This window comes from Ambystoma mexicanum, chromosome 11, assembly GCF_040938575.1.
Source record: "Ambystoma mexicanum isolate Mex_15411 chromosome 11, UKY_AmexF1_1, whole genome shotgun sequence".
NCBI lineage: Eukaryota > Metazoa > Chordata > Amphibia > Caudata > Ambystomatidae > Ambystoma > Ambystoma mexicanum.
In genome coordinates this window covers 1,009,267,851-1,009,283,916 of record NC_090934.1, presented here as the reverse complement: position 1 = coordinate 1,009,283,916, position 16,066 = coordinate 1,009,267,851, and the positions used below count along the sequence as shown (strand labels likewise).

At 47.1% G+C, this 16,066-nt stretch overlaps 1 protein-coding gene across 5 annotated transcripts in view; it reads right to left on the bottom strand.

The window, feature by feature from the left end:
* The window catches only part of UACA (uveal autoantigen with coiled-coil domains and ankyrin repeats), a 523,730-nt gene that overhangs the window by 303,873 nt on the left and 203,791 nt on the right, over window positions 1-16,066 (bottom strand). The window contains exon 1 of one of the 5 annotated variants that reach the window (XM_069624209.1): window positions 10,541-11,332. The exons of the other annotated variants lie outside the window; for them this stretch is intronic. Coding sequence (XP_069480310.1) covers window positions 10,541-10,576 — 36 coding nt within the window. The 5' untranslated portion in view covers window positions 10,577-11,332. Of the gene's footprint in view, window positions 1-10,540; window positions 11,333-16,066 lie in introns of those variants that run through there. 5 annotated transcript variants of the gene reach the window in all.

Genomic DNA, 16,066 nt, shown 5'->3' with positions numbered 1-16,066 from the left:
TTCTCTAGGAGATGTGTAGGGGAGGGATCTTGCTTCCCTCTTGGAGTTCCTGGCCTTCCTTCACTGGTGGAAGATATAAGGCAGACTGTACCTTCAGCCAGGGTCCGAATGAGTTCTTCTTGCTACTCCTTGCAAAGTCTTCAGATCTGCCAAAAGAGGGTCTCAAACCTCTTTTAAAGCCAAATGGGCCAAGTAATTGGTGCAGGCTAAGCCTACCTAAATGAACCAATCCCGGGTCCCCATCAGCAATCTTCTGTTAGGAGTGAGGTCATAACCAGTGTTTTACAACAGGAAAGGTAAATGGTTGACAACATGTACTACCAAGTCCCACCCATTTTAATGTCTTTTGTGGATCAAAGTCTCTCTGGTTATTTGAGCTCTCTGTGGCTCCTGATCAAAGCGCAGGTCTCCCTTCAAGTTGTGGTAAGAACAGACTTTCTGCCTCCATCTAATCACATACTCGTACCTTCCTGAATGTGGTCCCCTTTGGGGGGTGACCACCGTAAAAAGTTGTCCCAGACATGACATTCACTGCCCTTCATACTAAGGGGCGGGAGCGGACTTCAAGTTGACACTGATGCATATCAAAAAGGATGTTGGGTTTCCGGTCTCCTTTGTCAGTCCTTCGAACAGGCCTCCTGCAGGCCTGCTTCTATTAACTCATCAGTGTACGCTGCCACCAGCAGACAAAGGATAGGGTGGATCCATGGAGCCTTTGATATTTACTTAGTCTGGCCATGGCAGGAGGAAGGTGTTGCCCTCCTCTTGCTGCTTTCATCTACTCCTGGCTGTCATATTCCAACTGGACATGACAGGAGGACTACACCTGTAGGCTGTGTCCACCCAGAGTAAACAGGACTGTGTTTGTTATTCGTTGAGAGAATAGGAAAATGTGTGCATATCAGCCCCACACGTTTTCCGAGGTTGATCTCCCACCATTCAATTTCTCAAAAAATATCAAAAAAAGCCCGGCCGGGTGCACACCTGCCGTGCGGATGGTCGAATTCCTCACAAGTAGGGCAAGAAAAAAAAAGCGGGACTGGGAACAAAATAAATACAGCATGGGACACTTAAATAAAAGCACAGAGCAGGGAGAAATAAATAAAAACCCAGAACAGTAAAAGATTTAAGAAAAATCGCTGTGCGTTGGGAAATGAAGAAAAGCAGGGTCAGGATGGGAGCTTGCAGGATGGACACTCACGACTTCCAAGGGTCGCCATGCATGCAATCAGTGATGTTCTCTTGCAGTGAAATCTTTGTTTCAATTGTCTTTGTTTGTACCTTGTTTGCAGTTTTTAATATGTAATGCTAAATAAGTGGTGTTTCGTGCACGCGAATTATGGACAGAACATTAAGCCCATTGATCAGTGTGTGGTTTGTCTACTTTTGGACGATCTTATAACTCCACTTGGGTTATGGACTGCTTTCCTTTGCTAGGAAGCCTGGACACAAGCCCCAGAGCTGAAGAGGTTCTGCACAAGTCACAGAAAAGTGTATCCCATGGACGCGGCGAGGGGTGCGTACAGGGGAAGCAGACACATGACAGTTGAAGCTTAAAAAAAAAAGGTGTTGGGATAGACAAGATCCAGACCTATATGTCAAATGCGTGAAATGCATCACTACAAGGAGGCACACAGCTGTTGGGCAAGCGAGATGTGATTGCGGCAAAGCAGACAATTGTGCACAAACACAGCAAAAGGATTCTGCTCTCTGGATTCCTCCTGGATGCTTCCTTCTGCCCAACATTAAGCTCTTGGCAAACTTACACAGGATGCCTGTTATTACAATAAACAACATTTATACCACATCTGGTGATCGGAACCCCACATTGGTGAGGAGTCTTTTTGAGCACCTGAGGTATGCGCGAGTGCAAGAACGATGCAAGGCAGAACACCCTCACTGCCCCTTTTGCTCCTTATTGGGGGGGAGGGGGTATCTAATCTGCAGTACCACGGATAAAGGCGCTGTCCAGCCCACGGACGGGGCACTTGAGGGACAGCCTGCATAGCCGCCCTTCTGGCCACCCAACCGGCGGAGGTACTTACACCTCGCCTCCTCCATGGGAGGAAGGGGTGTCCCCGGGCCCAGCCACATCCGGCTGGACTCCAGGGAGTAGTTCTAAAAGAGGGGTGCGGGGGGGGGGAATAATTGGCTGCTTAGCTCATTCTCTTTTTGCAGCCAGAATATTTTGATATATTCTCGTTATTGGCAGTGGCAACAGCAGGTCCTGACATTACCGTTAGCAATAAGGAGGACAAAAAAAAAAGAAGCAGAGGAGAAATAGGCCTGAGGAGAACATTTTTTACTGGAAGAAGGCCTTTTGTTTGTTGGCAGCGTTTCTGATGGAAACACATCCTAAAAAGGGGCCTGTGTTATGGAAATACAGGGATATTATTGTGAATAAGCAGAGTAAGTAAGGCTCCACGGTTTGGATAGATGATAGATTTTAGGTCCAAGATGGCAATGGTGCCTGACATGACATGGGATCAGAAGGACATGGAAGGTTGGGTCTCATTTATGGGGGGCCAAGGACAGGGCCAGTAAACCAAGTTTTGAAGGGTCTAAAAAGGTACAAGGAAGTCTTGATATGGTCTGAGCACAACCAGAAAACAGACTGGCGGCCCTTTCAGCAAAGCCCCTCAACACAGAGGGGAAATGAGCAAGCACGCAGGGGTTTTTCAGCGGGACGGGCCTGCAGATCATTTGACAAAGGGTCTTGTAGCTGTGGCTCCAGGTGCAGATTTCAACACCAATGCTCCAAATGTGGGGGGGAATCACCAAATTGCTTCAAGACAGAAGGGGGGGGGGGGCTTGGGCAGAGGTCAACACAGAGGTGCCCAATAGTGGGAAATGGGAGAAAGGGTCCTCCCTGGTGGATGGGAGAGTTTTGCAGGTATTTTTACAATACTAACCAAAAAAGGAGTGTGATTTAATGATGGAGGGCTTTAGCAAGGGCTTTCAGGTCCACCACAGACGGGTCAGGTGGTCAAGAACCACCCCACCGCAACTGGGCCACGTGGCGGGCCCTTTTTTCCACCCCCCGCTTCCGGATTGCATATTTTCCCATTTGGGCATTGTGCCAAAGAAGAAAAAGGGCAGGTTCAGACTGAACCACCACCTGTCATACCCGAAATGGGACTCAGTCAACGATTGGCTAGATCATGACCACTGCTCAGTGCATTATGCATCCTTTGACCAGGCAATGGTTATAATGGCTGACATAGGCAAATGGGCAATCTTGGGGCCAAGGTAGATCTAGAATCTGCATTCCGCCTGCTACCGGTACACCCAGATAGTTTTCATCTATTGGGATTTCAATGGGATGGAAGTTTCTACACCGACAAATGCATGCCAATGGACTGCTCTGTGTCTTGCGCACTATTTGAAACTTTCAGCACATTTTTATAATGCGCGGCACACGCAGGGTTGAGCAACGGGGAAGCATCATCCATTACCTGGATGATTTCCTGTTTAGGGGTACAGAGGGTCAATGCACTGGGCTTATGCACTATCTTCCTTTCAAAGCTTGATGGACAGGATGGGCATTCTGTTGGCACCAGAAAAAACTCAAGGACCTACAGAGGTATAAACCTTCTTAGGAATTTAAATAGATACAAAGGGTACTTGCAGGTTGCCACGGGAGAAAGTTCACAAATCGATTGCCGAGATAGAGAGCACCTTATCAAAGGGCAGGTCCACTTTGGAAAAGGTCCAACAATTGTTTGGGAAATTCATTTTTACTGCCAAGGTTATCCACGCAGGCAGGGTGTTTGCCCGCAGGTTGGCGAAAGCGGCAGCTCGAGTTTCATAGAGACATTACCATATTCAGCTGGGGTCAGGCTTGAAAGAAGATTTAAGAATGTGGCGGTCGTTCCTCTTAGCGTTTAATGGGGTGCAATTGTGCAGAACCCTGTGGCAAACAAGTGGGGAGTTAGAGATGTACTGCGATACCTCAGGTAGTGAGGTCTTTGGGGGCCAGGAGTGGTGTGCACAGAAATGGCCGACCCAGTGGTGCAAGAAGGGGAGGACTAAGAATATCATGGCTCTGGAGCTCTCCCCCCCATTGTCATAGTGCACACGTTAAGGCCCAAGGAATTGGAAACAAAAGGATGTATGTTTCTGGTCTGACAATAAAGCAGTGGTTCAAGCCAGACATTTACAGCCTGCATCATGCCCGGCTGTTTTAAGCCTTTTGATGAGATTGGTAGAGGTCTGCTTACACAGTAATATATAGTTCAGGGCTCAGCATGTGCAGGGATGTGCAGGGCGTTGATGTTGCTGCTGACGCTCAGTTTTCAGTGGTGCAGGTTCCGGGAAGAACATCCTACGGCCAAGAAGGAGGGGGCGCAGTTCAATAGCAAATGTTGGCAGCTGGTGTCGTGGACAATGAGCTCTAGAACTTGGGGGGAGCATTCACACACACCAGGCGTTAGATGCAGGTACCAGCAAAGCTACGGTAAATATTTGTGTGTCAAAAGCTTTACAGAAAACAGACTGTGCACTAGAAGTGCAGGTGCATGCGTTTGTAACATGGGCACACAGGGAAGGAAAGAGCAGGAGCTGGGTGGCGGGGCACCTGGCAGCTATAGCCTTTTACTGCAAATTAACGGGAAAAGGTGACCCTACCAAAGGTTTTATGGTACGCATGGCATTTATGGGATGGGGCTGGTTAAAGGGACCCAAGCAGGATGGTCGAAAACCCATTGACTTTGAATTATTGCAAAAGTTACTGCACGCCCTTCCCAGGGTATGCGCGGATGCATTTGAGGTGGCATTATTTAGGACGGCATTCACACTGGCATTTTTTGGGGATTTTTGGTTCAGTGAATTAGTGTCAGCGGGCAGGCGGGACCAATCGGAGGAAGTGCTGTTTGTGTCAGCGGGTGACGGTCAGGGGTTAAAGATCAGGTTGAGACAATGTAAAACTGACCAAGAGGCTAAAGGAGAAAGGGTTGTTCTATATGGGGCCAGTGACAGCTGTCCAGTCTTGCTCCTGAGGTCCTTCTTTGCAATCAGGCCCCAGCAGCCGGGCCCCCTTCTGATGCATGCCAGTGGTGCGCCGCTGACCAACTACCAAATTCTATCGACCACACTGGGAGCTGTGGGTATACATGGCAAGGGCTGGTCCTCCCATAGTTTTGAATAGGTGCCGCCACCACTGCCTTTTTGCAAGGGAAGCCCTCACCGGCGATTAAGAAATTAGGAAGATGGGCTTTCCAACCGCTACCAACTCTATGTGAGGACGCATGGCAAGCCACCCTCACTTTGGGTACTGAGCAGAGGGCGATGGCAGCATGGGAAGGGTTGACTGGCTGATTGCCGGCCTTTTTAACACCTTATGACACTATGCTTTTGTATCAAAAGATGACGCAATATGGATTATGGGGCACCAATTTATAGCTCAGGCTGAGAAAGCGGCCCGTCGATTGATTTTGAGTCCCGATTTAGGATTTCTTAAAAATAGGGCCCATACCTCGATGTGATTGGTTATCGGTCTGTTTGTAGCCAATCACACAGAGGTGTGGGCAGAGTTCTTGGAAGGGCTGGAAATCCCAGAGAGTCCATGCTCTTCCCCGGAGAAGAGCGTAAAAACCCAGGGACTAGGCAGGTATGTGCTGCTGGTGCACCAGAATAGGGCGAATTCTTTTGTGTAAAAAAAAGAACAAAAACAAATCATTGGCGCTACAGTACTTGGGGCACAGGGGGCGCCACGTCACCTGGTGCGCTTGGAGCAGCTGCAGCAGCACTCAAGGGAGAAAGGCACAAGACTTATTGACTGCAGGCCCTTGCCCGGCGCGGCTCCATTCACAAAAAAGAAAATATATGCACATGAAAGGAGAACGTCCCTTCCTCCCAATCCCACTGGGCTCAGGCCGATTGCCACTGTGACGCAATGCCACACGCAGCGTCCTGCAAGTCCCCCTTTCCTTCATCTGCGCAGGGGGGTGGGGGTGAAGTGGAGAGGGTGGGGGGGGGGGGGTGTCTCTTTCTGTACGAAAGACCCTGTGGAGGCTTGCTACCTTGCCAACAGGTAGGCAACAATTGTAAAGTTTTGTCATGATGGAAAAAAGGGTTGCTTTATATGGATAGGCAAATGCATAACCGCATGCGGGAAGTTTGTGACAAATGTAATCTAAGGGATGCTGCTACAGTGATGTAAAAAAAAGTATTCTTTTCAGCTTGTTGTATTTAGCACCCTGAGACTTAGTTTTCTATTCAAGATGTGGAAGAGGCAATATTATTTTGGCTCAAATTCGTTCTCCAAGGATTTGGATATTGTAAGGTTGCTTTAGTGAGATATGTGTATTTTGCACGTAAACTATCAGAGCTCTGAAATTTCCCGTGGGCATGCAGTCCTGTGTTTTTCCTCTGGATTTTGAGACTTGTCTTTTCATGCATTGGCACGGGAAACCTCTACTCAGTATTATTGTAGGCTGTGAAATACAAAATGTAAATATTTGTGCCAAGTAGAGCTTTGGATGTATATGTCCAAGAACTTGAACTATAGCATGGGTAAAAACGCCACGCTTCACTGTACAACCAAAGTGCGTTTTCCTGGGCCAGTAATGTAATCTCTTCTTGCAGAGAGGACAGACCCAAGCAGAGCCAACATAAATGTCCCCCCATATTCCGGCCAGTCACCAAAGTTGTGTCAGCCATCAAGAGTACTACCCCAGAGGAGAATGTATGAAACTCAATGCTATGCCCTGTTATGCTAGGTCTTGTATAGCACACAGCCTACCATGTGCACCGTTTCCTGGAATTTCAGGATCGGCAAGAGGTGCAGTATACGGGTAACGTGGGAGCAGTGTAAGGTTGCTATGTAGCAATGTTGATGTGTGCGTATATGAGCAGATGGGGCTCTCTGAGGTTTGAAAGTTTTATTTATTGTGCGAGTTCTCTGGAGCAGTAGCTAATGAGAGCTCCAGGTTGGTGACATCATTGGTTTGTCTGATCATGGTGTCTGCCAGAGCGGTGGTTGAGGAGTGTTTAGGATTGAGGTTATCTGTGGTGTGCTAATGTATTATTTAGGGAAATGTAGTGTGGGCACATACCTCCTGGTGGTATGCATTCCATGTGTAACATGTGTTTCTGTGGGGGTGTTGTGTTTAGAGATGTGTTGTTGGTTAGGGCGGGATAACGAACAACTTTCGGGTGCTTTTGCCACCATATCTTGCAAAACAGACCATATAACTGGGAACAACCTTTTTCACATTGGAACATCACAGTTGGTCACATTTATTTGCTTACATCAATGCCTTGTTTTGCAATGGGCAATTTTAGGCCAACTGTTGCTAAATCAGGTGACATGGCAAGAAAATGTAGGGCTCACTGTTTGTAGTCAGTTTCCCAGAACCTCCCATATGACTGCCCACTGACTCGGATAGTTCAATTGTAGCAAATCATACATGGCAACATGCTGCACTCCAGAAACTGGTCCAGTCCTTTAACTTTGTATTCTGGTGCTTGCAGTCCCAGATTTATAATCAGGAAACCTAGGACTGCAAGTCCCAGATTGCAAAATGAAAACCAGGACTGAAATAACACCCCTTTCCCCAAAATGGAATGAGGCATTTTGGCAAGTATGGAGGCGCTCAGTCTTACATGGGATAATGGTATAATGTAAATGGATTTGGGCCAACAGACAGTGTTTAATATCCCAGTTTCACTTTTAAACCAACGTGTGTGATCCTGGGCAAATATGGTCCTCTCTTTTACTACAGAGGCCTGGCTTCAGCAGAGCCAACATTAATTTCCTTCCCCTTTTGCTGCCAGTCACCAAAGTGACATGGGCTGTCCTGAGTACTGCACCACAGGAGAACGAGTGAGCTATGGAGTCTTGTATAGCACAGTATCATTTTCACGGTTTCTTGGAGTTCCAGGATCTACCAGAAGCAGGCTATGGGACTAACCTAGGAAAATGTTGCTTTGTTGCAGTTTTTGTGTAGATATCTCAAAAGATATGGTGCTCAGTAGTGGGGAATTATCTGGAGCAGTGGTTAATGTGTGCTACATGTTTGTAACGTAAATTGGTGTTTCAGGAGATTGGAGAATTGTGTTGGTTTACATGTGGGGGGCTACCCTGCCGTTTAGGAACATTTAGTACAGACCCGCGTCTTCGGGTGCAGTGCACTGCATTATGTAACGTATGTTGTTTCAGTGGGGGTGTTGTGTATAGAGATGATTACTATTACCATGGGTTTCTATCTAACGCCATTCTGTATTTGTATACGGTCATTGTAGTTGCATTTCCCTCCACTCTAAAGCCAGGTCTACCAGTACAGAATGAAAAGTGAGGCGAGCCAAAATGCCAGGACAGACTTAGTATCTCAAAACCGAGATGGGAAAGCCTAAGATCGCTCTTAATCATCCTGTGTGCAAAATTAATGTTCTCTTATTCGTCGTTTGGTGCAGGCATGCAGCTCGTCATTAGAAATGTTATGAATACATTCAAATATCCAAGGAAAAGCAATCAAGCAATGGCAAAGCCACTTGTTTTGGCATTTACTGTTCATTGCAATTTTTATTGACAGACTTCAGGTAGCAAAGCATGCAAAGGTGTAAGTTGTAAGAAGGGATACAGGGGAGCGAGAGGGTGGGAACAGAGAATGATGGCACAGGCAAAGAAAGATGCCAGTGAGAGAGGGTGCCATCAAAAATTAGCAAGATGAGTTTTGACAAAGAGTGAGAAAGTGGGAGGGTAAAAGCGAGTGTGAGGATGTGATGAAGCAAAGATGAAAGAAAAATTAAGGGGCACAATTGAAGTGAAAGCCAGAGGCAATGTGATTCAGGTGCACAAGGGGATGCTTGCAAAGGTGCCAGACATGGCAGGTAAGCAAGACACAGTGGAAACAAGGGGGAGAGTGGGTGCATTGAGAGAAAGAGTGTGCAGGTGAGGAAAGTAGGTGTTTGGGAATTCCAATAGATGTCAGGTCACTAACAGTACAGGGTATCATGTTGCATTACATTTTCAGGCTCTGTGTTTAATGAAAAATACATTTTAGGACTATCTGTGCCCAAATATATTCCAGTGGTGCCACTGTAAAAGATGTGTTTGGGTGCTTGTGCCCAATATCTTTAGCATGATGCTTTAACATTTTCATGTTGCCAGTACAGTATTGCTACTGTAAGAACACCTGATCATGCTGGCTGGTCTTGACATATGCCACTATTAGCAGTGTAAACACTGTCCTGCTTGCTGTACAAGGTAGGTTTGTTTATTAATTTATATAGAACACCTGATCCGTGGGTATCCGGGCACTTTTATGTCTGCATTGACACGAACACATTTTCATGCTTGCTCCCAATATATGCCAATAGTGGCCCTATGTAAACACACTTTCATGCTGGTTGCACAAAATAGGCCAGCACACCACAGTAACAACATTTTCATGCTGCCTGTATGCAATTTTTGGTAGTCCTGCACAATAGAAAATATTTATGCTGACTTTGCCCAGTGTACCCTAATATGCCACTATAAAATAAAACTATGCTGCGGGTGCATCCATGGCAAACATGCACACATGTGCACTTATCCTACGGACACGTAATCGGTCTCGCACAAACGCGCACTCACCAGCATTTACAATAAACACTGTTTTCTTTTATTGTTTAAACTTAACTTTCCATGCAGTGACAGTCCTCGCTCCCTCTGGTCTGAACTCTGGTGCTGCAGCCCTTTTAGGAGCACGAAGGCAGCATCAGCACGTGCACGGCCGTGAGGAGGAGGGGGGGGGGGGGGGTTATGTGTGTGAAAATGTGTGGGTTGGTGCAAAGCTTATGTTCCTTATCCAATTCCACACCCTTTCACCAATCTGCACAAAATGTGTGCAATCCCCTGTTAGGACCCTCCGGACATTACTAGCTACATGACATCTGGACACCCCACCCCCCCTTCCCGGATTTCAGCAAAAGTGAACATTTGGGTGTGGGGTTCTGGCTTGGTGTACGTTCCCTATACAATTCCACGCTGTTTCACCAAAATGCACCCCTTTTTTCACTGTCACCCGTTAGGACACTCCGTACATTACTGGCTGCATGACGTTTGGACACCCCACCCCTTTCGCTGGATTTCAGCAAAAGTCTCTGGGTTTGTGACTTCGCATATGTCCTATACAATGCCACACCATTTTACTAATCTGCACCAAATTTTGCACAGTCACCTGTACCTATGAGGGAATTAAAGCCTGGGCAACGCCGGCTATATCAGCTAATATACACATATATATTTATTTATGTGCGTGGTGGGGGCACCAAATTTAGTTTAACGCAGGGCACTGCCAGAGCTAAGGCCGGCCCTGCGTGTAGTACACAGAGATACACAAACAGAAAGACGGACACATTGACAAGCAGAATAGGAACGACAACGTGGGTATAAAAACAGGAAACCGATGTAAACAATCCAGGGAAGGCAAACACACAGGAAAAGAACGTGAAAACGCACACTTAACCCACAAAATCAAAATGTGAACATGCAAAAACAGACGAAGACACAGCCATAAAAACATAAATACACCAAACCTGAACCACAGACACTTACTAGATGTCTAATAACACAGGAAAACCAAGGGGGCATCCTGAGCCCCCACGTCCACTTCCAGGCGTCAGAAAAGTCCACCAATTCCTTCCAGAACAACGTTCAGGCAGATATTCCAATGCAGGAGCCCCCCTAAGCCAAGGAGATCCAGGTCTCCCCTTCACTTCCTCCATGGAATCTTCCGGTTACAGGCAGAGCCACACACAAGGCCATTGGCTCCTCAGCTTCTGAGTCCAACTTCATAGCTGCAAGGAATTAAAAACTGCACCAGCCGGAAGCAGGCAGTCTTGGTCTGGCTCAGCAGGCCAGCCTATGGCACAGCCAAGACTACTCCAGGCCCTTTAGAGGGAGCTAAAAGGCAGGCTCATAGTTGCAGCCCAAGTCTATCCCTCTCTGGAACGCTACCGATAACCACAAGAAGGATGAGGCAGCCTGGGCTGCTTAACTGGAAGCCCCTCAAAGGGTCTTCAGTCCAGCACTGGCGCAGACTGCTCGCTGAGACGTTTCTCTCGGGCGTGCTTTAGGGTGTCTGGGCAGGGGTTGCAAGGCCATAGCCGACATGGACTGACCAGCGTCGTCTCTCTCCGATGCATCGCTGGTAGCCACGAGGAGAAACGCCGGTCCACATCTGGCTGAAGCGGTCCCGGAACCTCACAAAGTGTCTCAGTGCGACTAGGCGGGCGGCTCCACTTGGGGATGCGGGCAGAACTAGAAGCTAAAGCTTCAGTAATTGGACAACCAAAGGGCCCCCATCCTCTCTGCAGCGCACACCGGCCCAACTAGTCCCGTCTCTGTACAGAGCCAGTGCACATACCCAAGGATCTTGCGCTATTTCCGACTTGCTGCTATTTGACAGCTGAGTGACAGTGGCAAGAAGCTAAGAATACCCTGGTGCCAGTGCCTCCCCAGGGGTGGTATGCAGGCCCATCTATTACTCATGTCTACCAGGCCTGGATATAGTCACCTCCACCAGATAAACAAGCTGCGCTAAAGTAGCCGTTGGCACACACCCTGGCAAAGAGATTTGTTACAGAGTAGCTGACCCTCCTCCCTCCCCCCCCTAAAGCCGACTTCCCAACAACACAATGCACGACTCTGCTCATACAGCAGACTCTAGGTGATGAAGGGATTCCAAGGGAAGGTGGACAAGCAGAGCATAGCCATCAGAATGAAGCTACCTTCACCCAGGGTAAGAACACAGTCCCCACGGATCATGGGCCCCGACAGGCATGCCGCAACACTTCCTGGACTTGGATAGACATGAACCCCAATGGCCCTTGGGCCCAAGGAACCAGGTGGCATAGAGGCTGTGGCCCAGCAATCAAGAGGCTGGCCTGCGATGGCTGTTCACCCGCCCAAAGGCGAAATAATGTAATAACCTCACAGATCTTGGGGTTCAAAAGCCCAAATTTGTGGACTGAGAAAGACAGGCCGTACTTCGGCTCTTGGAGCTAGGGGAGCACCAAATCAGAAGGATCAAATGAGCCTGGGCCCATCGGCTTTGGTGGGGTCTAGCAACATCTAGTTAGCAGCTCCTGGCCCAGGCAGTACAGGTCTTGGAAAGGTTAGGTCTGTGGCTTGCAATCTTGGTGGTGGAGGCAGTGTGCCAGGTACCGGCTTTTCTCTGCTTGGTGGGGGGAGGGCAGGATGCCAGGTAGGTTTGTGCTCTGGGTGGAGGGGGCAGGATGCCCGATGTGGGTATGAGACCTGGAAGGTGGTGGTGTAGGGTTGAGTTTGGACTTGTGGGACTCTAACTTCCATATGGTGGCTACCAAATCATAAAATGGAATTTGGGCATTTGAAGCTGGACATGGCATATTATTGTAGCCCCTGCAAGGTTATATGGTGATTGACCAGGCATTTATTGGTATTATTGGTGGATTCAAGGTTGCACTAGCATCAGAACATGTGAAACAGTGGCAGGCCTGGGCTAGACTACCATGGCACTGTTGGAATTGGCATTATGTAGACTGTGATTAACTAGAGTGGTTTCAAACGGGCAGGGCTATGATTAACTGTCAGGCACATTGCAGTGTTCAAGAGAACCATGAGCTATTTAAACATTAGCACAGGAAGGTTGGCACTTTTATTAGCAACGCCCTCTAATTTAGCAACACGAGCAACTCTGAATTTACACCAACCGCACCATTTGAGCAACAAAAAGGTATGCTTTGAAGTAACCTGGCATTTTGGTGGTGACACCTTGCAACTAATTATATTATATTCTGGCACTTCCGAACCCAATGCTGGGCACTGCATGACATCTTGGCACAATATTAAGTGGTGCCATTTATACTGACCTCGGACGCATTGTTGGCATTGTGCTTGTAGTTGATAGCCTGGCATTAGAGCTATTAGAATATTTACATTTTCCTGCAGAATTGTACATGTCTTTTTTAGCCAACTTTCCCTGAACATTGTGCTATAGAAATCTACCATTTAGGCTCCCCAAGGTCACTTTAGGCTACTTCGCCCACGTCAACTTTGGAAAAACATTCCCATCAACCTTTTATAGGTGGCCCCTCTACCTTTGCCTGTGGCCCCTTCTGTGAAGTGAACCCCCACAATTTGATTCCAGGAGACACCGTTGCTTTCTGGCCATTAGAAAGCCCTATGGGGGAGAAGAAAACAGAAGTGAGGATAGTGGAGAAGGAGGAAGGGGAGAGGTTACATGCAAATAGGCTGGCAATGAAAAGGAAGCATGACAGTGAGTTAGAACTGTAGACACTTCAAATATGCAGCGGGTTTTCAAAGCACACACACATTTCTCAACAAGTCAACATTCTAAAAACTCTTAAGAATGTATTCAGCGATTTTAGAATAAGAGGTCTTTTGCCAATGGAATCGCCAAGAAAGTGAAAGCCTTCAGAATCAAAGTAAAACAGTATTTTTGAAGTCAGGAATGGAGGACACCAGCAGCAGCTATAAACACAGATAGATGGTCAACACAACAGACACGGATTTATTAACATTTAAGACTGTTGACAAATTCATATAGTGAGTGCAGTTTGATGTAGCAGTCTCCTTTTGAGCACTAACATCCCCACGATTGCTACAGGTTTTCAAGTGCTTGCCACATACAGAAATTTGAAAAATAGGTCTGCAGATTGAGACTTTGTGCAGTGTTTGACTGCTTTTAGATAGAAATTCAGGAGCAGTGAGATGGACAATAGGACAGAGGCTCCAGGTCCTCAATTATTACCCAGGCGCCACCTCCCTCACCCCTCTTCCTTTCCAGTGTATACAGAAAAGGACAACCGGATCCCTCTCCTGAATAGATGCATCTGCCGAACGAGACCAGAGATTATGTTCCAGGAAAGCAGAGCATGCAGTCAGGTACATGGCTCATATCCCCCGATCAGTGGCCTGCAACCTGCAGCTCTCTAGATGTGTTCCACTAAGACTTGAATGATGGCTATGGCCGATGGGAGTTGTAGTCCAAAACCTATCGAAAGTCAAAGATTTCAAGCCACTTCCCTAAATCAACAGGTTTTCTGGTAGGCCAAAGATGTCAGGTGTTGAGGGAGATGACAGCACCCAGGGTGCTAAGGGGCATGCCACAATACGGCCAGGCAAAGCAGCCAGGCCAAGTCTAAATAGCCCATGCCCGTGACACGTACTTGCAGATACACCTTTGAAGCTTGCAGTGGAGGTCTGCCAGCCCGCTTTCATCCTTTGCATAAAGTGTGATATTGGGGACACCTCCAAATATGTTTATTTCTCTTCAAAAGGACCATGCATTCGAGAGAGATACTGCAACTAGTCATGAAATGTACGCCCGAGTAATATGGTTCCGTAGGGTTTAATTAATTTTACTGAACTGGGTCCTTTCTGACCCATCCTCAATATCCCCAAATGGAGGAGGTCTTGATTTGCCCGACATGATGAGGTCACATGCCCATCCCTGGCTCCTATGTGTAAACCAGGAAGTGGTCATCTTGGGCCAGTGAATGCCTGTATCCCAGAACCAGGGACTATAGTCACCCTGAAACCAGTTCAGACGGGTATATGCAGATGCCTTTATGGTACAACATGAATTCTCTTCCTGTGTGTGATCCCTTCCTGAGAGCACTGGTGTGTTTCGAGGGATGGTCTATTTGCTGACCGCCCCTCTGTTGTAATCGTGTGGTGTTTGATTGGTTGATGTGTTCACTCACTGCCTCACAAGAGGGGAAAACACAGACACCCTTATCCACCCACCTTGGCTGCTGCTGGGAGTCTGTACCTGCATTCCTGGATAGCCTGCTGCTTGAGCAAGGGCCAAAGCTCTGCAGAAGCATCCCTTTACACTCCACCATTACAGACTGCAAAGCTTTGCCAAAATACAAAAAAGGTCGCAGGCGCCCCCCTCTAGAAAGAACATGGCATGATAACCACAGAACAGGTTTTTTTCCCCCCACTTTGAGAGTCCACAGCCATCGCTTTTTGCTCACTGTACTTTTCACAAAGGAATACCCATTTGAATATCAGTCTTTGTCCCTTATAGCAAAGACACTTCACTGCACTCTGACACCACTCTTGCGAATGTTTTGCCTGTTGCATTGTGACAGCTTTTATTTTTCAAAGTTTACTTACCTCCAAGTGCAAGGATTTATCTCTTGCCTTTTCTTTTATAAAATTACATTTTTATAAAAAAAATAGTGTGTGGACATTCAGTCTTATATGTATAAAGTGCATGCTGTACCAGAGAACCACACCACTCAACTCCGCTGCCACTTACCACTCAGGGAGGTTGGTGAGCTTGGGGGGGAAATCACTGGTACCACTAATTCAGGAAGACCTACCAAAAGAACCTGATCACAGGGCTCAAGGAAAAACTCACCAACACGATCATTGGTAATTGCTGGTGGTATTTGTCTCTAGAGGATAGCTCAGGGGCAATGCGCTCGCCTTGGAAGCAAGACTTTGCGGAGCAACACAGGTTTGATTCCCCAGTCCGCGCTTAGAATCCTCTGGGCATTAAGCGTGTTATAAATAAACCATCATATTATATGCCAGTTTAGAGGAGGAGTTACCCAACGCAAAAAAAATAATAATGTGTTGTTTATCCACTAAGGCTGAATGAAAAGAAGCACACAATTGATAGGAAGGGGTTTTGTTACAGGTTGCAAGCAGGCTTCCTTCAAACCTTCTTCCAATCTAGAATAATACGAAGGCTGAAGAGTGGGAATACTTAGCTGCCGGATGTAGGAGGGGCTGATACTAGATTACACTTAATGCAATTTTTAAGAACCATGAAATAAGGTGGGGCTTTTTTTTTTAAACAAGATTGCCAAATAATTTAAAGTATCGGATTATTAATCCATCATCCGCCAGATAATTGCACAAAGACAAAAACGACAGAAAGTTGAATGAGGTGGAAGTAGTCTGCCAATTCAAAGAAGATGAAGAAACACGAAAGAGAAAAAGCAAAGTAAGAAGGAAGAAAAAGAAGGATTAAAGAAGTCTCAAAAGAAAGCAAGAGGAAGAGAGGAAGGAAGAAAGGCAGAGAGGAAGGAGGAGAGGAAGAGAGGAAGGAGTGCCCTGCAA